This window comes from Theropithecus gelada, chromosome 1 (assembly GCF_003255815.1).
Source record: "Theropithecus gelada isolate Dixy chromosome 1, Tgel_1.0, whole genome shotgun sequence".
Taxonomy (NCBI): domain Eukaryota; kingdom Metazoa; phylum Chordata; class Mammalia; order Primates; family Cercopithecidae; genus Theropithecus; species Theropithecus gelada.
This window is the reverse complement of record NC_037668.1, coordinates 94,846,500-94,861,022: the sequence shown is the minus strand read 5'-3', so window position 1 is coordinate 94,861,022 and position 14,523 is coordinate 94,846,500. Positions and strand designations below refer to the sequence as shown.

At 39.6% G+C, this 14,523-nt stretch overlaps 1 protein-coding gene across 1 annotated transcript in view; it reads left to right on the top strand.

The window, feature by feature from the left end:
• Window positions 1-12,435, top strand: part of SLC35D1 (solute carrier family 35 member D1) — a 57,859-nt gene extending 45,424 nt beyond the window's left edge. The window contains exons 11-12 of the mRNA XM_025368586.1: window positions 257-339; window positions 7,334-12,435. Coding sequence (XP_025224371.1) covers window positions 257-339; window positions 7,334-7,442 — 192 coding nt within the window. The 3' untranslated portion in view covers window positions 7,443-12,435. The remainder of the gene's footprint in view (window positions 1-256; window positions 340-7,333) is intronic.
• The last annotated feature ends 2,088 nt before the right edge of the window (window positions 12,436-14,523 follow it).

Below are 14,523 nucleotides of genomic sequence, written 5' to 3'. Positions count from 1 at the left end.
TCTATTGGTAGTATTCTTTAGTATTGGCAAAAGAATTTATCTTCTGGGGAAATAGATTGGGAAGAGGTTAATGTCACTGTTTTCTTAATAGTGTTCTTCCTTATACTATACTTTTATTAGGATTGGTGGGTTTTCGTTGTTTGTCTTTTGTTTATTTGTTTTTGTATTTTAAGGACAGATATTTGGATGAATTTTATATATATTTAAGAAACTCCGTTAAACCTGTGTAACAGTATATTACTATTTTTATTTTTAGAATATATTAATAACTTATATTGGAATGGTCTTTGGTGGAGATTATATTTTCACGTGGACAAACTTCATTGGTTTAAATATCAGGTAAGTAAAACAATTTAAATTGAAAAATCGGGATTGGATATTCAAATAATGTCACAATAAAGTTAGGCTATTAAATTAATGGAAAATTTATTCATTATTAAACATATATGGAGTGCCTTCTATGTGCTAGATATTTAATGTCTCTACATAATGCTTTTTAAGAAGCGGGGAGAGGTCGGGCATAGTGGCTCATACCTATAATCCCAACACTTTGGGAGGCTGAGGTGGACAGATTGCTTGAGCCCGGGAGTTTGAGACTAGTCTGGGCAACATTGTGAAACTCCGTCTCTACAAAAAAATACCAAAATTACCTGGGTGTGGTGGTGCATGTCTGTAGTCCCAGCTACTTGAGAGGCTGAGGTGGGAGGATCACTTAAGCCCAGGAGGTCAAGGCTGCAGTGAGCTGTGATTACACTGCATTCCAGCCTAAAATAAATAAATAAATAAAATTAAAAAAAATAAAAGTAGAGGGTGGAGAAAATGCTTCTATATTCTATTTAGAGTATTAGGGAATCTTTTCTAGAAGTTGAATTCCCTTTGTTTAGCCTTGAAAGCACTCTATTATGCTAGCTGGCAGTGCAGTGTTCTCTAGAAATATAGGGCTAAAGAAGAATAACATAACCATAATTATTTGATGTGTGTCTGACCTTACTACCTTTCTTTAGACCTTACATGTCTTCATCAGTGAGGGGGTTACTTGTATTGTTTGAAAGATCTTTTTCAGTTCTTGAATTTTGAATCCCATTGTTTTAAATATTCTTTACATGCCTAAAAATGATCAAATTTCTGTTTGGGCCAGACCTCTGTCTTCAAGTCAGACTTGTCTAGTTAACAGTCCACTTGACACCTCCTGCTGACATGTCTAAAACTGAACTGTTTATTTCCTTCAAAGTCTGTGCTACCCATCATCTCTGTCATCTTAGTTGATGGAGACTCCATCCTTCTAGCTACCTGGTTCAAAAATCTTGGCATTATCCTTGACTTTTCTATCTCATGTCTAATATCCAGTGTGTTAGCAAATTTTGTTGGCTTTACCTTCAGAAACTATCCAACAGAAGATCTCTTGTCACTATTAGCATTGCTTTCATCCTCAGCTGAGCTACATTGTTGCCCTAGTCTTATACAGTTTTATCCCTGGTTTGACTCATCCACCTCCCTCTCCTGCTGTCAGTTCTCAACAGAGTAGGCAGTTCATTCTTTGCAAAAGGTAAGTCTGAATATGTCATTCTTTTAATGCTCCCATACTCCCCGCCCCATGACTATTGAAGTTCCAAAGTCCTTACAAGGCCCTACTAGATCTAGCCCCTGTTTACCTCTCCAACTTTAGCCACTGCTTCTCTTCTTCTCCCTTACTCTACTTCATCCATATAGACCACCTTGCTGTTCCTCTAGGATGTTTGGTGTGCTCCCTCTTTAGGACCTTTGGACTGAATATTTTCTCTGCCTGGAATGTACTGGCAGATATTTGCGTGGCTAACTTTTATGCCTGTAAGTTTTTCCTCAGATGTTATCTTCTCAAGGAAATCTACCTGGACCAAACAAAAACATGAAGGTGGAAATGCAGTTGTTGGATGAGGGCTGGGGAGAATGGGCAGTAGGCACTCCAGTGTGGTTAGTGTAAGAGGGATTTCACAAGGATAATTCTGGAAAAGTAGGTCAGTAACCGAGTGTGAGGTGCCTCTCAAATGTCTCATAACGGAGGAAGAATGAGTGCCCAACTTGGAAGACATTCTGTGAGATACCAATAGACTGCAGATGGTAGAGGTTGGGTCAAAACTTGCTTACTTGCCATACAGTTAAGATCTAGTTAGGATGATCAAAAACAGAAAAGCCTTGAGGATGAAGAAAAGCAGCAATTGCCAAAACCCCTTTCATCTTTTTACTGTTCACTGATATTAGCCCCCGGTGTACCTTAGCGTTTTGACTTTTATGTCTCTTGGGTGGCCACTGCATGCTACTCAACCTTGTGAAATGATCTATTGTCTCATATAATTGAAGTATATAATTTAACGGATGTTAATATACATATAGCATAACATCTAACATATAATATATAATAACATAACATATGTAACATTAATATTATAACATTGTCATATAATTAAATTATATAATGTAATTCCTATGTCAATCCTGTAAGAATGGTATTATAATCTCCATTTCACAGGTGTGAGGGAACTGAGGTTCTGAGGGGCTAAGTAACTTGCCCCACATCATAGAGCTTTGTAAGTGGCAGCGTGCACACAGTTAGATTCTCTTTATTCAACGCAATGACATCTTTGTGTTTCTCTCTGTTCAGATTGGAAACCTTTGAAAGATGGTAGATACAGAGGCAGTACAGCTCTGCTGTATTTAGCTGGTGAGAAAGAAAATGGGAAAAGTCTTCCTAAAAGTTGCTGTATGGAGAGTGAAGATGGGTGTCCTTGGTCATTGTGGGAAGAATGTACCCAGAAACCCAGTTTCAGTTATTTGGCAGGAATGTTTTTTGTTAGGAAATAGCGGTATAAGGCAAACTCTTGGTTCATAAGTTTTGATGTAGATTGGCTTATTTGACATATAGAAGGCAGGGTCTAATCTGGGAGGCAGAGGTACCTGCCTAGACACATGAACAGACATGTCAGTGATGAGATATGAAAGAGGCAGCCTGGACGTTAGGACTGTTGTTCCCTGGCCACAGGGTCGCTATACTGAAAGCATTTTTAGTGTATATTTTTGGAATGGATATCTCATTGTTGGGGGCGAATGAATATGTCCATGACTATAGGTTTAGGAGAAGTAGACTGTTTGCATTGCTTTTGAAGATCAAAAGTGGATCAGAGCAGATCAAGTGGATTTAATAGATTCAATAGATTTGGAAGCAGTTTAGCACATTCCAGTCAGATTTGCGGTATTCTAACAAGGCCCCTGTCTCAGGAACTGTAGCTTTGTGTTTTTCTTCTGGTTGTCTCCCAGCTGTGTCTGCCACAGCAGGTCTCTGTGAGTTAAGATTTGGTAGTGCCACTTTGGGAGGCCGAGGCGGGCAGATCATAAGGTCAAGAGATCGAAACCACCCTGGCCAACATGGTGATACCCCCATCTCTACTAAAAATACAAAAATTAGTTGGGCGTGTTGGGGTGCGCCTGTAGTCCCAGCTACTCAGAGGCTGAGGCAGGAGAATCGCTTGAACCCTGGAGGAAGGAGGTTGCAGTGAGCCGAGATGGCACCACTGCACTCCAGCCTGGCAACAACAACAAAAAAGGAGTTGGTAGTGCTATTGTTTGAAGATTAGACATGAAAATTGCTTGAAAATTTTTTAAACGGCGTAAACCTAGGCTTGCATAATGATTTTACCCTATTTTTAATATGCATGTTTTAACTTTTTAAAAGAAAAATCTTAACCAGTTCTAATACAAGGGGTTCTTCTTTTAAAAAATGAATATTTAGGATGATCTAATGTGTTAACACCAATTTCAGAGTACCAGAAGGTATCAACTTTCATGTGAATATTTATGAGGCCAATAGATTAGTTAAAGGTCTCTGTTTGAAGTAGTGGAAGATCCTGATTTAGAATCATTTAGTAGTGATGTGTAAAAATTCAGATATAACCCTTCTTCCCTTCAAATCTGGGCTTTTCCTCATTTTCCCTTTCCCTTCCTTCCAGTTTTCCCCTTCCCCAAAGCTGCTAGAGAGCAGCTTACATAGTTTCTTCCCAAAGCGTTTACTCATCACTGCGTAACACATAGTATGCTTGCTGAGGAACGTTCAGTTCTCTTCAGGTGGTTCATGAATTGCCCTTTCTGAAAATTATATTTGATAATGATCAAGTCAGTAATAAAGATGAAATTAAAAATATTTTATTGTTGCCTCAAGTTACAACCATGTGGCAATAGTGTGCCCCCTCTTTCATTATGTTACATCTCCTTGCTCTATGGTGTGAATGTTTGTGTTCCCCCAAAATTCGTTTGTTGAACTCTCAACTCCCAAAGTGATGGTATTAGGAGGTAGGGCTTTGGGAGGTGATTAGGTCATGGAGTTGGTGTCCTCATGAATGAGATTAGTGCCCTTATGTAAGATATCCCAGAGCATGATGAGAAGATACTGTCTGTGAACCAGAAAGAGAGCCCTCTCTAGACATTGAACCCGCCTTGATCTTAGACTTCCCAGCCTCTAGGACTGTGAGAAATAAATTTCTGTTGTTTATAAGCTACCATTTATGGTATTTTGTTACAGCCGCCCAAATGGAGTAAGACGTTTATTATTATAGTACCTTACCTTTTGTCAGCAGGGCATATCCCCTCTGGTCTGTGAGTGTCAGGGCTGACAGGGAAGGTAGGAGAGAAGAGAATGAAGAGATTATTCACGTAATCTCATTTAATCCTCAGACAAGCTTAGACAGATAACAGTATTCTTATTTGATGAATACAGAAATGGATTAATTTGCGCAGGGTCACATAGCTAGTGTAGATTGAACATCTAAGATCCAGAATGCTCCAAAATCTGGAATTTTTGAATGCTAACAGGACGCTCAAAGGAAATGCTCTTTGAAACATTTCAGAATTGGAATTTGGATGCTCGGGCTGGTAAGTATAATGCAGATATTCCAAAATTTGAAATCGTAAATACTTCTGGTCCCAAGCATTTTAGATAAGAGATACTCAACCTATAGTATATTCAGGATTTGAACCAAGACCTAACTGTAGAGTCCATGTTTTTTTCAATACACTGACTATGCTGGGAATATAGGCTCTGGAATTATCATTAGGGCTAAGCCTGGAATAAATTCCAGGACATTCTTTGTCTTTTTCTATCCTGTGCTTCCCCAGTATTCCTATCCAGTTTAAATAGGGTTAATATGAACATCAGAGATTGTCTCAACAGGAAAAATAAGAAACATTTTTATTTTTTAGGTGGTTGTGGGAAGGGGAAGCTAGAGAAAGGTAGGATGAAAGAAAGGAGAGGTAGCTCTTCTACTTTGTTTTGGGGTGGGTTTGGAAGCAGAGGGAAATTGACTGTCATGTGGATGGGTGTACATGTGAACCTTAAAGAACTTTTAGCTTCAGTCAAAAAGACTTCAGTAAGCCATCTTCTTGGGTCCAGTCCAGCTACCAGGGAAGTAATCTACTTGAGGTACTAGGAAAACCAGAAAAGTTTCTAGGAGAGTCATATCAAATTCCAGAAAAAATTAAATGGGAAAAAGCTGCTAGATGAAGGAAAAGATGAAGCTCTATGAACATTGGCATAAGCTCTATGAATATTGGCATAAGAATTGGGTTCATGGCAGGCGCGGTGGCTCACTCCTGTAATCCCAGCTCTTAGGGAGGTAGAGGCGGGAGGATAGCTGAGCCCAGAAGTTCACGACCTGCCTGGGCAATATAGTGAGACCCCATTCTCCACAGAAAGGGGGAAAAAAAAGACCAAAAAAAGTGTAAGAATTGGGTTCATGTGTCCCCTTTCCTCAGGTGGGGTGATGGGGGATACTCAGTTTAGCAGTTACTTACTGTGTTGCTAAAAAGTGCCAGGCCAATTGCAAGAGACTCTGTGCAGCTAAAAGAATTGAGGCCATGGGAAATTAACAAGATGATAAGGACAAAATGAGGATGGATAACTAATATCCAGTGGCACAAGGGTCATAAGGAAGGCAGCAGTTGGAGTGGAGAAAGGCTGACCTGGGTTTTATTCTGGTCTATCATTAGGATGCTTTGTGACCCTGAGCAAGTTACCTTATGACTCTGGGACTTTCCTCATCTATAAAATGGACACCTTGGAGGGATATTGTACCTTGGAGGGATATTGTACCTTGCAGGAATATTGGGAAAATGGAAATGTATATAAAATGTTTGACAGGTAGACTTTAATAATTTGATTGCTCTTAAGTGCTGTGAGGTGCAGATGAGGAAAAGGAAGAATCTGGTTGGGAAGGTTCAATTGGAAGAGGCTTTATTTTGGGTTGATTGGGGTCTCAGAGAATGGCTAGTATTATGTGAGCATGTGTAGTCAAGAACAAGCGCCAGTGCCTGATCCCGCTTTCTTCCTAGTGGGAACAAGAGCTAGGCATCTCTCACACTCCTCCAGCTGGTCTGGGGCTGATGTCAGAGCCCAGAGGAGAACAGAACTAATTTTAAATAAGCAGCAAGTTCATGAGTCAAGTGGTCAGGCAGAAGATGAGGGCCAAATCCAGGGCAGAAAAATTGGAGCCCAGGTTAGGCACCCAGCTGGCTGGAATCCAAGGGAGTCCTGGGTGGCAGTCTCAGTGGAAGAGCCAGGGAGGGCAGGGCAGGAGTGGTCGGATCTGTGAGCTCTTCCAACCTACTTTCCACTTAGTGAATAGGGTAGAAGGCTGTGTATCCTAGGTGAGTTTGAGGTCCCCACAGAGAATGGACCAAGTAATCATTGTCACCAAAGAGTGATCCTTCTTGGTGGGAGGTGCGATGGGTAAGTGAGGGGTACCAGCAACCACCTGTCATAGGCTGAAGGCCCAGCTGATAAGTTCACCACTGTGAACTTGCTTTTAGTCAGAGAAAAACCAGCTCTGTGAATCTCATAGGGTCTGCATATTTAACTAATTTGGGATGCTTCCTATTAATGCCTATTTTTCTAAATGCAAAAAACATACAACTAAAAGTTTACCTGTAGTGTCAGCATCCAGCTGTAACCACTGTTAATATTCTTCGTGTGTTCCTCGCAGACTTTTGTCTGTTCTAGTGTGTACTGATGTACATATTCATGTTCATTTAAATAAAATGAGATTAGACAATGCTTGATGTTTTATGATATATTTTCTCATAAAAATTTAAGCTGTCTCTAAAATTTAATATGTCAATGCCTGTTTTTATTTTATACCATTTAAATAGATGTATAGTACTCCATTGTATGAATTTATACAATTCCCCACTATGAAACTTTACCCTTCATCTAATTTTTTGGTGTAAGTTTTTTTTTTTTTTAAACCAAGTAGAGTGTTTACCCTAAAACCCTCCCTTCCTCCATCTCTTATAGTGGTTTTCTGTTTTGCAGCATTGCTGGGAGCCTGGTGTATTCCTATATCACTTTCACTGAAGAGCAGCTGAGCAAACAGTCAGAGGCTAGTAACAAGCTGGACATTAAGGGGAAAGGAGCAGTGTGACCAGAGGATTGCTTCATCTGATACGTAGGCCTAAGTTTTTAATCAACTCAGAACACTGGCAATTCCTACACAGACACTGAGGTGTCTTGATTATGGAGGAAATACCGTTCCATTGCACTTGTACAATCTGAGGATTGATTGCTGCCTTTTAAAATTTTATGATGAGAGAAACTTATAATTGACTCTATTTTAAATATGTTGTTTGAATTAATTTATATCAGACTGGAAAATGTACTGGGCTTTTTAATTTATTTTTCTTCTATGCCGACAGTGAAACATCAGTGTTTTGAAAGTATTTTATTTCATAATTTGATATCCAGGTGTCCCTGAGAGCTGCATATATAATGTTTGCCAACTGGAGCTTCATCATTCAAATTGTTGCTGCATCTGGAGGCAGTTTAGCCTTTCCTCTGCTGGAAATGCAGACAAATATGTGAAATTTCTTTGAATTTTATTTCTTATGATTGCATTGTCTTCGTCATATCGTCATTCCATTTGCCAAGGAAAACAACTTTGGCACTATAAAAAGATGTGGGGCTTTGAAGTGTATTGCTGTCTACGTTAGCTTCCCTGACTTTCACAGGATGAGCAGAGTGCATTCCTTGAAAACATGTTCTTTTTTTGTTGTATAGAATGGGGATAATGAAGGGGGTGAGAAAGTAGGCCTTTTACTAATTTATTCATCTATTTGATTTATTGATTCAACTAACATGTTTTAAGTATATGTGCCAGGCATTGTGCTAAATACTGGGGATACAGAGATGTTTGCAGAGGTAGTTGAAACATCTCACTCCTGCCATAGTGACTGAGGTAAGGTTGTGAATTTAGCTCTGTTAAAATCATTCAGAAGATGTCACTAGGAGTAAGTTGTTTCAGCCCTCAAAAGCCGCAAGTCTGTAAATTGGATTAAAAACACCTGCCCTACCTACCCTGCAACCGTGTGAGTTCAAATGCTGCAATGTGAGATGAGGTACAAGTAAAGAGCTGTGTTTTGTAAACTAGTGCAGCTCAGCATTGACTCTCTAAGTAAGAACTGCAGACAGGCAAGTCTGTTTTCCGTTGCCTCCTTCCTTTGGGTTCAGTTGCTCTCTGGATGAATATGATGAGGTCCCACATTTCTGAATTTATTGGTTTGAGGGGAAAGGCTGGTTAGATTCTTCGTATTGTCACTGGTTGGTTTTTCTCTGGCAGTGTCAGTGTTAGAGCTGTCATCTTCTTTCTTAAATGGCATGAGCAATGAGCAAACTTCCCTCCTTTCAACATTCCCACCTACATTATATGCCCCTTGGCTCACTTACTGAGCTTGCCAACTTCTCTCAAAACCATTGCTGCATTTTGGAAGAGCAGGTGTGAATGGGCATTGCCTAAATTGCCTCTTGGGGTAATCTGGAGGGTGGAGATTTTAACTCAAACATAATCCTATGACTTGACTCAGAGATATCCATTGACCTTGAGGATTAGTGTGTTTGCTCAGGCCAGTTGTGCAGCCAGTGTGCAAGAGATTTGGTGCCTTTGCACTAATGCACACACTAGTGTCTACTTCATTGGGTTTGGAATCCACTGGACTCTGTTGACCTAAACAGTTAGGGTTTTGATTTTTTTTTTATTTGAAAATTTATATTGAGATTATTTTCATATTCCTGTCTTTCTCTTTTGGTTTGTCTTTTCTAAAGCCTGGCTGGTGGTGCTCTGTCCCTAGAATTATCCCTGCAGCCAACTCCCAAGTTACAAGCTTCATTAAGAGCCTTAGACTCACTGTTTTCTAGCATCTTCTGACCTGAGAAAATTCCACTGGGAGTAAAGGATATTATCTTGTGTCATATGGGTCTTACTCTCCCTATTTTACCAATGAGAAAACAAAACTCAGAGAAGGATGACTTGCTAATACATCAAACCCATGTCCTTTTTATTGAACTATGACTGCCATTTAATTAATCGCCCTTCCCCTATGAGGGACTTAGGAAACAGATCCTGAGTTCACTTGAGCCCTTTCAAAAAAGCAAGCAGTTGATTGAATTTGGTGTCAGAGAGGAGCATACTTTGCAAATCAGGAAGAGTGACAGGTTACGCTGTCCTGGAACCTTTATCCCACTTCCAGGCTGACTTTAGTTGGTAATGCACTTCTAGCTGTTAATGTTGCCAACACTTCTGGTTTTGCTTAGATATAGTGAAAGGGCATAGTGAGAGCTATTTTTAGTGATTCTTTTCCTTCTGTCAGCAACATGAAGGAGGGACCTTTGAATAATTTTTGTTGTAGAATATTTCTTCATGAAAGGCTTTTGGGTGTGTTTAACAGTTGTTGGGCTAGAGCCCCACCAGGAGTTGAACTGCCTCTTGGGGGTCAGGTTCCCTAGGAGATCTGTCACCTCTTCAGGAGTATTTGAGAAAATTGTATAGTTACAGCTTCACTAAATGCACATGACAGGCTTCTGTGCCTTGGGAGCCCTGGCTTATGCTGAACCTTCTGGCTGACCAGAGCAGTACAGCAGCTTCTGCTTGCTGGATGCCTCCTTCAGCTGCTAACCAGCATTGCAAGATGGAGCAGTGTGAGCAAGCTGGAGACTGAATAGTCTTTTGGAGTTTGTGTTTTGATTTTTGCAGGCATGTTACAATATACTGGTGATTTACCTGGTATTGTGGCACCTCCCAGAATCTGGTTTTTGCCCCATGTTTGATATTTACTAGAAATAAATGCAGAAATTCTTTGTCCTGTTAACTGCCTCCTGGGAGAAAAAGAGGCAATACAGAGTTAACTCCTTAATTTGCCCACGGAGACAGATGAGCTGTGGTGTTCCAAAAGACAAATTCTATGACTAGTGGCTCCTGTTCAATGTAAGTGAGGCCCTCTTTGGCCAATCTGCTTCTAGTCAAGGCTAAATGGATTGGAATAACCCTAGTTGGCCAGGCTACACGTTGCCAGCATGTCCTGTTGAGTTTTATTTGCCCCATGTGGCTGTGGACTTTATGAGTCAATCATTTATAGGCTCCAGTTTGCACCTAGTTTTTTTAAAAAAGTGCATTTACACGCTTTTGGTAGTCCTGTTTTATCAAGAATCCATGGAGGGTTTTGGTCAGTATAGTTGATGCTGGATCCTCACAGGGAAACAGTGGAGTTTCACATTGAATCGGTTTGAAATGGCACCCCAGGACTTTGGGCCTGCCTTGCTTTACAGCCTCGTTCAGTGAGCAGAGATTTAGTGAGCAGCTGTTGTATGCCAAGCATTTTGCTAAGCTCTGGAAAAAAGATAAACAAGACATGGTTCTTGCTTTCAAGGAGTGTGTAATTCTTTGGCCAGACATGATAACCTGGACCCTAAGTGGGAGAAAGGAGACAGATGAAAGGAGTCCGTGATTTCATAACCAAGAACTGCCTGCATAGTTATATGAGTATCACTGATTTTAGGGGTGCCCCACAGAGCTAAAGCATTTTTTTAATCTGAGATGACTTTCGTAACTCATGTTAATCTTCTAGCTCTGAGATAGCAACACAGCTCTTAGAATTCTGTAAGTAGCCTGAGGCCTCCTCTACTGTACATGTTCTTGTTTTCCCAAAACTGTAAGTTTGGTTTTTCCTATGAACAAGACTGTAATTGATTTTTCTCTCTCTGAGGAAAAATGTTCAGAATAAATGAGATAATGGATATGAAACTACTTAGCACAATGCCTAGTACATATTAGGCACTCAGCAAATGTGGCTACCGTGTCATTATTTCATGGTGAGACTCAAGGCAAAACAAGATTCTTAATTTATGGTCCATAAATGCTAGAGGCTTGGGCAATATGGTATATCCTGAAAAACATGACCCTGTATCTCATTGCCTCTAGAATCCTTAGGTAACAGTTTTTGTTCACTGTCTTTTCTTTTTTAAAAATATCTACTGGACACAATTGTGGCCATTACATGATGCAGGTGATTCTACCTGTTTTTAAAAAAGAACAAAATTGCTTTTATATTGTGATGGTACATTTTAATAAAGGGAAAAAAATTTCCCCCTACTGCCCCTCCTTTTTTTTTTTTTTTTTTTTAAAAAAAAACAAGGTCTTGCTCTGTCACCAGCCAGGCTGGAGTATAATGGTGTAATCATAGCAGCTCACCACAGTCTCAAACTCCTAGGCTCAAGTGATCCTCCTGCCTTAGCCTGCTAAGTAGCTATGACTATAGGCATGTCCCATTACGCCTGGTTCATTTCTTTTCTTCCCCCCCCCCCCCCCCCCCCCCCAGTAAAGACAGGGTCTCACTCTGTTGCCAGACTGGTCTCAAACTCCTGGCCTCAAGTAACCCTTCTGTCTCAGCCTCCCAAAGTGCTGGGATTACAGGTGTGTGCCACATGTCTGGCCAGGAAAATTATTTTCTATTTTAAAGGAAGATAATTACATTTTAGAGTAGCAATTCAGTTAAATCTTTCTCAGTTTTTCATTTTAAGATGGCTCCTGCAAAGACCAGCAGCGTTCCTTTTCCCCTCTCTGAATTGAAAGCAGTTGACCCCATGCTGCCCCTGCTTCCAGGCCTGTCTCGGTCGTCATATATTGTGAGTCCCTGGCACCATCACTGTTTTCTAAGCCAGTCTTCTAGGTCTTACTTTCAGGATGCTGCTTCATGGTATGAGGATATAGTTTACAGTGCTGTAGTTTTTTTTTTTTAAAGCTTTGTTCTTTGAAAATACTTTTTAAAAAGAAATCTACTGGTTAGATTTTATTGTCTCACAAAAATGTTTTTAGAGATTATTTTTTTCACAGGTGTTTTCTTTCTCATGCTGATGATCGACTGATTTCTGTCTACAGGTAACCTCTCAGTATTTTTTCATTTTAGAGTCTATTTACCAAATGACCATTTTAGTGTTAAAAGGTACTGAGGAATTGAGGTATGTAAATCAGGTGACATAAACATGAAAATTATGTGCCTAAATATTTTTGTAATGGTGTAAAATAAATACTTTTTCCTGAAAACAAGTATTAAAATTCCTTTGTAACTGCGTACAGAGACTAATCCAGAGCCAGAAGTCTGACCGTATTTTAGAGGTTGGCATCCTGTTAGTTGATTGAGACCCCGTATGTAGAAAATACTATTTTCTATACAAATGTTTTTATGAATAGTACATAGGACTGAATATCCAGTGTCTTGTGGCATACTTGTGGTAAATTAGAAGGAAAGAAATGCTAATCTTTCTGTTTTCAGGATGTTTCAACTGCATTATCAGGTTTCTAAGCTTCTGAGTAGCTTTACTCATCAAGTAGAGGCATTTTGGTACACGCAGACTCAACAGGGGTGGAAGCATATTAAGGTGTGTCAGAGGGAGAAGCATATTAAACCTTTTTTTAAGAAAAAGATTGTGGTAAAATACACATAAAATATACCATCTTAGACATTTTTAAGTGTACAGTTTAGTAGTGTTACATATATACACATTGTTCAACCAATCTCCAGAACGTTTCCTTGCAAAATTAAAACTCCATACCCATTAAACAGAAACTTACCATTTTCCCCTCACCTCAGTCATCGGTAACCACCATTCTTTCTGTTTCTATGAATTTGACTACTCTAGATATTTTATATAAGTGGAATCGTACCATATTTGTCTTTTTGTGGCTGGCTTATTTCACATAGCGTAATGTCCTTCATGTTTTTCCATGTTATAACATATGTCAGAATTTCCTTCCTTCTTAAGGCTGAATAATATTCCATTGTATGTATACCACGTTGTTGAGCCAGTTTTGTTGATGGGTACTTGGGTTGCTTCTACCTCTTGGCTATTGTGAATAATCCTGCTATGAACATGTACAAATATTTTTCAAGATCCCACTTTTTTTTGTGTGTTTTTTTAGACAGAGTTTCACTCTTGTTGCCCAGGCTGGAGTGCAATGGCACCATCTTGGCTCACTGCAACCTCTCTTCCCGGGTTCAAGCGATTCTCCTGCCTCAGCCTCTGGAGTGACTGGGATTATAGGCATGTACCACCATGCCCATCTAATTTTTGTATTTTTAGTGGAGATAGGGTTTCACCATGTTGGTCAGGCTGGTTTCAAACTCCTGACCTCAGGTGATCCACCCGCCTCGGCCTCCCAAAGTGTTGGAATTACAGGCGTGAGCCACTGTGCCCAGCCAAGATCCTGCTTACTTTTCTTTTGGGTATATACTCAGAAGTGAAATTGCTGTATCATATGGTAATTCTAATTTTTTTGAGAAACCACTCGACTGTTTTCCATTATGGCTGCACCATTTTAGAATCCCACCAAGAGTGCACAAGGGTTCCAGTTTCTCCACATCCTCATCAACACTTGTTATTTTCTGTTTTTCAGATTGTAACCATACTAATGGATTGTTGTTATAATCTCATTTTGGTTTTGATTTGTATTTTCCATTTAATGATTAGTGATGTTGAGCATCTCATATGCTTGAGTTGGTGTTGAGTTGTAAGAATTCTTTATATTCTGGATTTTAACCCCCTTGGAAATATATATCTAAGGAGATATATATTTTTTTAACAGCTTTCCTCCTGTTTTCTAAGAATTTTGTAATTTTACATCTTAAATTTAGATCTTGAATATATTTTTGATTTCTGTATATGTTATAAATACATATTTAACCCTTTTAGATATAGGGTATCTGCATATATATACAGATACATCTTTATACATCTATATCTAAACGGGTTAAATATATATAGATATAGATACATATTTAAAGGGGCTTAATTTTATATATATATATATATTTTTTTTTTTTTAAACACAGGGTCTCAGGCTGGAATGCAGCGGCATGATCACAGCTCACTGCAGCCTCAATTTCCTGGGCTCAAGGAATTCTCCTACCTTAGCCTCCTGAGTAGTGGAGTAGAGGTGCATACCACCACACCGCGCTAATTTTTTTTGTAGAGACGGGGTTTTGCCATTGCTACCCAGGCTGGTCTCAAACTCCTGGACTCAAGCAGTCTGCCTGCCTGGGCCTCCCAAAATGCTAGGATTCCAGGTATAAGGTGCTGTACCCAGCCCCCTTATCAGATATATTATTTGCAAATACTTTCTCTCATTCCACAGGTTACCTTTTCACTCCTTTGATTATATCCATTGACTTTGATGCACA